This window comes from Lolium rigidum, chromosome 7, assembly GCF_022539505.1.
Source record: "Lolium rigidum isolate FL_2022 chromosome 7, APGP_CSIRO_Lrig_0.1, whole genome shotgun sequence".
Lineage (NCBI taxonomy): Eukaryota > Viridiplantae > Streptophyta > Magnoliopsida > Poales > Poaceae > Lolium > Lolium rigidum.
Genome location: NC_061514.1, coordinates 81187244 through 81192759, shown reverse-complemented (window position 1 = coordinate 81192759; position 5516 = coordinate 81187244). Strand labels below are relative to the sequence as shown.

The following is a 5516-nucleotide window of genomic DNA, read 5'->3' as shown; positions in this document are numbered from 1 at the left end:
TAAAGACGTTGCAAGTGTTATAGGCATAATCTTCGGGTACCCATTATTAGTATACCTGGTTCGGCCCAATATGGAGAAGGCCCAAGAAGGCAACCCGAAAAAGTAGTCGACTAGGACTCTTGTAAAACCTTAGGCTGGTTGCATATATAAAGCCAGCCAGGGCACCCGATGGGAGAGGACAACAGAGAGATAACATAGTTCCGCCTACGACGGCAACCTGTAAACATACGTGTGATCATATACTAGATTGCTAGGATCCTCCACCGAGGGGACCGAAGTTCGGATACATCGTGTGCCTAATCTCGCTCCTGGAATCTCCATCGTCGCTCTCTTCCGAAACCCAAGTCTACAATCCGTAGCCATTGGCGAGGTGATCCCTCGTCAATTGGCGACGTTTGTGAAAATCGTGACGACTGGATTTGGTCATCCAGGCGGGATCACTCATCGTCTTCAACTGCCAAATCGCATCTAAGGCAAAGACACAGTAAAACCCAAAATGAAAAAAAGAAAAAGAAACGAAAAAGGTATAAATGGGCCCATGCGGAGACATAGAACGGGCGAGTCCTGCTAAGAGTCCTATAACCGATACATACTGTGTGGCGCAATGCATAAGTGCAAATCCGGAGCAGGGGACTTTCTTCTAGCCCAACCGGAAAGAGTAAACAGCAATAGATTATTCTGCAAGGTAGGAGTACTACAGTTCAAGAGTTATTACTACAGGATCCACGATTACAAACAGGAGGTAGCCTAATGCCCATATGAATTCGCGGTACTGCCGTTTGTCAAATGCTCAAATTTAGCACTGCCTGACAGTATTTCCTCAACAGCTTTCTGAAAAACAGAGCAGCATATCAGTGATATCCACACTTCCGCAGACGAGTTAGAGCACTGTTGATAGAATAATGTCCACTGAATCTACGGTTTCTATACCTCGATACATGTCAGGGCATGCTGGACGTCACTATCTGAAATTTGGTAGTGGATGACGAGTCTGACGCTGCAAATTAAGGTTGTTCAAAATTGAGGGTTAATAGTTGTGAAGCATACATCATACTACATATGAAAAGGGCATTTCTTAAATTCACATTTCTTAAATACAATATAAAGTTTTAGTCAGAGACCAATACAGGCATATAAGGATAAGGATACTTATACTGAGCTTGACAATACTAGGCAGTATGAAACACTGTTGAGCTTGATAAACAGAATTACACTTCTACTGAGAGGGAAAGGAAATTGAACCTCTTTGAGTTTGCTGGCATTGCAAGCACATTGCGCTGTTCCAGGACTTGACACAGTTTATCAGGTGTTATGCGTGGATCCGCAATATCAAAGAAGACCTGCGTAGTACGCCACGGATAGGTATAAATAACGATATCTAAATGTGAAATATTATAGTGAAAAATCAAACTCGATAGTGGTCTAACAGGCTAACCATATTGGTCTCCACTGAAGTTAAATCAACCGTAAACTGTTTAATTTTGTTCAGTCCGTCTAAAAAATAGACAAGCAAAATAAATTCAGGATTGTCTCCCATCAAGAACTAAATTAGATGAGATATAAATAAGAGAAGTGAGAATCAACATGGAACCTGCTAAAACTTTAGCCTTCCTATGGTCATCGGCAAGCTTGCCCACGGTGTCGCGAACTCCAACATAGGCAGCAGCACAAAGAATGCCCACCTGCCTCATTCCACCACCAAGTGTCTTCCTAAGAATTTTAGCCTGAAAGCATTGTTCAGAGTTTCGTTACATGTTGTCGGAAAAAGCTTAAACCTGCTGCTAGCAGAGCATCCATCATCACCTTGTCTATGAAGGCCTTGGCACCAACAATAACTGATCCAACGGGAGCACCTAACCCTTTTGATAGGCATACCTGCAGTTTTGACGTTTAACAGATAAAATAGAGTCACACATCATCCTATATCAAGAAGGGCAATTTTGGTAACGGATCAATGTGATAAAGATGTTCAACAGAAAGTTTGTGCGTACCGAAACCGAATCAGCAGCCCTCACAAGCCTATCAACAGGAACTCCAAGCGCCTGACAGAGCAAGAGGAGTGCTGAAATTTCAGGAGAAGCTACGCAGGCTGAAGTGATCCCATACTAGTACTTACCACGGAAGCGTTGAAGATGCGAGCTCCGTCTATATGAAGCTTCAAGCCATGGCTTTTAGCAACCTCGCCAACCTTGTCAATGTATTCTACAGACAGGCACTTGCCACCACAACTGCAGCAGGAACAAGCAAGAAAATATATCGATCAGAAACATGAGAAAGGGGTAGCAGAGCAACTCGCTCTGCATGTCTGTCAAAGAGAGAAAAAAGAAAACTCACTTTGCATGTGTGTTCTCCAAGCAGATGAGCCTGGTGGTGGGATAGTAGAGCGCCCCGTCCTGATGCCTGATGGAGGCGACGATCCTGTGGATGTCCATGGTGCCGTCGGGGTTGTTGGGAACAGTTTTTGGGTGGACGCCGCCGATGGTGGAGATGCCACCGTTCTCGTAGACGTGGATGTGTGAGTTGTCGCCGAGGATGACCTCGCTGCCCCTGGCGTCGCAGTGCACGAGGACGGAGACGAGGTTGGCCATGGTCCCCGACGGCACGAACAGCGCCGCCTCCTTGCCCATGATCCGGGCCATCTCCGCCTCAAAGCGCTGCGCGGTCGGGTCCGCGCCCAGGACGTCGTCGTCCACGTCCGCGGCCGCCATGGCGGCGCGCATCGCCTCCGAGGGCTTGGTCACCGTGTCGGACCGGAGGTCCACCACCTTGTTGTTGGCCACCATCGCGCGTCCTGGTTCTCTGAATCTCACGTACGGCGCCGCTGCGGCCAACAGGAGTGGAGGTTGTTAGGATTGCCGATCTGTTGTGGTAATATCTCGGCAGCACCACCCCACGAATTGTGCGAATGAGAATGCAGGTTCGATTGTTTGGTACGTACCTACTAGCAGAACTTTGTCTCTGCCTATCACGTGTTAGTCCTTATCGTGAAAAGATGTTTCTTTCTCGCTGAAAATGAAAATTCTACACTTTTAGGCACACCGGGCAACGCACAGTCAGTGCACCGTAGGAGTATTAGAAAACGACTTTGCTGGAAGTGTGGAACAAGAAAGCAAGCTAGGCTTTGTTCTCTCCCTCTGTCATGTCAAGTCCAAAAGCACAAAAAAACAGGATACCAGCTCGGCGTTGCAAGCCCGTTCACGCACACACGCTAAATGTGTGCACAGGAGATGGCGCTCCAGGAAGGATACATACAACTCTATCCGTCCAACAACCAGAAATTTTGGTGGCACATGTCAGGCATTTCCCCAGAGGATTGTTCACAAGCGGCGAAAGTATAAACGGCTCCCTCCAAGAAGAAGGGAAGATTGGAGCTGAAGGAGATAAGATGAGGGCAGCCGCGCATCGCTAGCTAGGGAATCATCATTCAAGAACAATCCACCGTTTCAAGAAAAGAAAAAATCTAGTAGAACAACAATCCACGCGGTTCTAGAGCACGAGATGAGATGAGACTGAAAGAAATGAAGGATGTGCATGTAGAATTGCGCACCAGAATCCGGTGGGGATCAGAAGACGATGCAGCCGGAGGAGGACCGGAGACGAGGCGGATTCCGGCCGAGAGTGGAGGAGGGGAGTGGAGTGGCTTCCGTGGTGGCGTTGGAACTGCGGGCGGGGTGGTGCTTTATAGACGAAGAAGGTTGTGCGTCCGCCGCCTGAGAGCAGGAGGTGGACGAATGGACGATAGATCGATAGTACATACCTAGGTGGCGTCGCGTAATCAGCCACGCCCGTTTCGTGACCACTCGTCGTCACGTGCGCGCCTGCGCCGCCACGTTGGATGGCGCTGGGCCGTTGCTTTTCTGCCATCGGTCTTCCATCCAGCTGTGGAACACTTAACCTAGATAGAAGATGTGCCACCCTCCTCCGGTGGTACGGGAAGAGACCAATTAAAATTCAATTCGGCTCCCTGGTGCGTATGCTCACTCTACTAAAAATCATATTTTAAAATGTCGAAATAATTTGACAGAAAATTCTACACGTACATCTCTATAATATACGTGCATTCGTCAAGTTTCACGGAAAACCAATATTTTTTGTAATCTATGTAAAAAGGAGAAAACTTATCTTGTGAAAAGCATTATTTTAAGCATTGAATTTTGTCTTTTTTCACACGTTACATGATAAGTTGATTTTTTATGAAACGATTTTGTGAGCACGTAGCACGTGAAGAAGTACATGTGAATTTTTTGTTTCAATTTTTTTCAAAATTTAAAATGTGTGTAAAATGCATTTCAAAATATAGGGAGCATATGCACTCATGTTCCAAAACACCACTTCCATTAAAATCTTTAAATAAAAATACAGTAGTGTTTTTAATAGATTATGTTAGGATTTTGGTAGTTGTCTTTTTTGTTGGTTTCACCTTAATGAAGATGGTATCGTCTGCAATAAGTGATCTTCGACCTTTTGTTTCACGACGAGATCTTCTTCATGATGTCACTGATGGTGTTGAAAGGTTACAACTTTTTATGTATGTGCCTTCAGATCTTCACCATATCAATTTTGGATCTTTCCTCATGGTTGTCACGACGAGGTTTATCCTCATAGTTTTTGTCCCAGCTGCTATGTCCTCGACAATGGTAATTCGTACTCTCGGCTCTCTAGTGACGTCGGCAAGGCTGGCCGGTTGTTATTCCGTGACATACTAGTGTTGTTACTCTTGCCCGATGTTGATACACTACTTTAATGGTTACGCGTGTGCACACGGTTTTGGCATTGCGGCTAACATTAAAATTATGGGAGATCATTCGTTGGTGTTTACAAGTCTATGATTTGTTATCTATCTTTGACTGCCTTCAGGAGAGTACAAGACTGTGTCCTGGAAGAAGAAAGAGTTTGAAAACCTCAAAGATTTGATAGTATCATTTAGACTTTATTTGGTAATCGTTGAAGATAGCTCGTGTATCTCTACCATGTACTAATTATTACTATAAATGTCGGGGGGATGGCCCCCGGTAGGCCAAGACTATGGCAAACATGCCGTGATAAAGAGTTTGTATACGGTTTAAATATTAAACCGGATGCTCAAAGTTGAGTGAGATTTGTGCTAAGTTGAAGCAAACCGGTATACCAGGAGGGGTATACCGGAGTACGAGAAACATAAGAGATTGAGGTACAGAGGCAAAAGATACCGGAGCTCAAAGATAAAGATATCGGATAAAGATACCGGAGCGAAGAAAAAAATACCGGATAAAGATATCGGAAAGGTGATACCGGCATAAACTAAATCAGGTTAAAGAATAAACCGGATTATGAAGGCTTAGTTTAACAGTGTTGGATGAAACAATCCGGTATACCAGGAGGGGTATACCGGAGTAAAGGCAACCGGTGATATCTAAGCCGGAGATATGCCCAAGAGGAGAAATTGAGATACGAAGGGTAAGAAGCCGGATAAAGATACCGGAAAACCGGTATAAGATACCGGAGTACCGACATAAGCTCAACTGTAGCATGTCGGC

At 45.4% G+C, this 5516-nt stretch overlaps 1 protein-coding gene across 1 annotated transcript; it reads right to left on the bottom strand.

Annotated features, from left to right (window-relative positions):
• Positions 1 to 609: 609 nt before the first annotated feature.
• On the bottom strand, positions 610 to 3714 carry LOC124676368 (low-specificity L-threonine aldolase 1-like). The gene is made up of 10 exons (XM_047212442.1): positions 3548 to 3714; positions 2335 to 2821; positions 2117 to 2228; positions 1992 to 2042; positions 1804 to 1875; positions 1592 to 1724; positions 1436 to 1494; positions 1243 to 1340; positions 931 to 997; positions 610 to 831 (listed from the first exon to the last, which is right to left on the bottom strand). Exons 2-10 carry the CDS (start codon positions 2781 to 2783, stop codon positions 748 to 750), a joined length of 1125 nt encoding a protein of 374 aa, XP_047068398.1. The 5' UTR covers positions 2784 to 2821; positions 3548 to 3714; the 3' UTR covers positions 610 to 747.
• Between the last annotated feature and the right edge of the window lie 1802 nt (positions 3715 to 5516).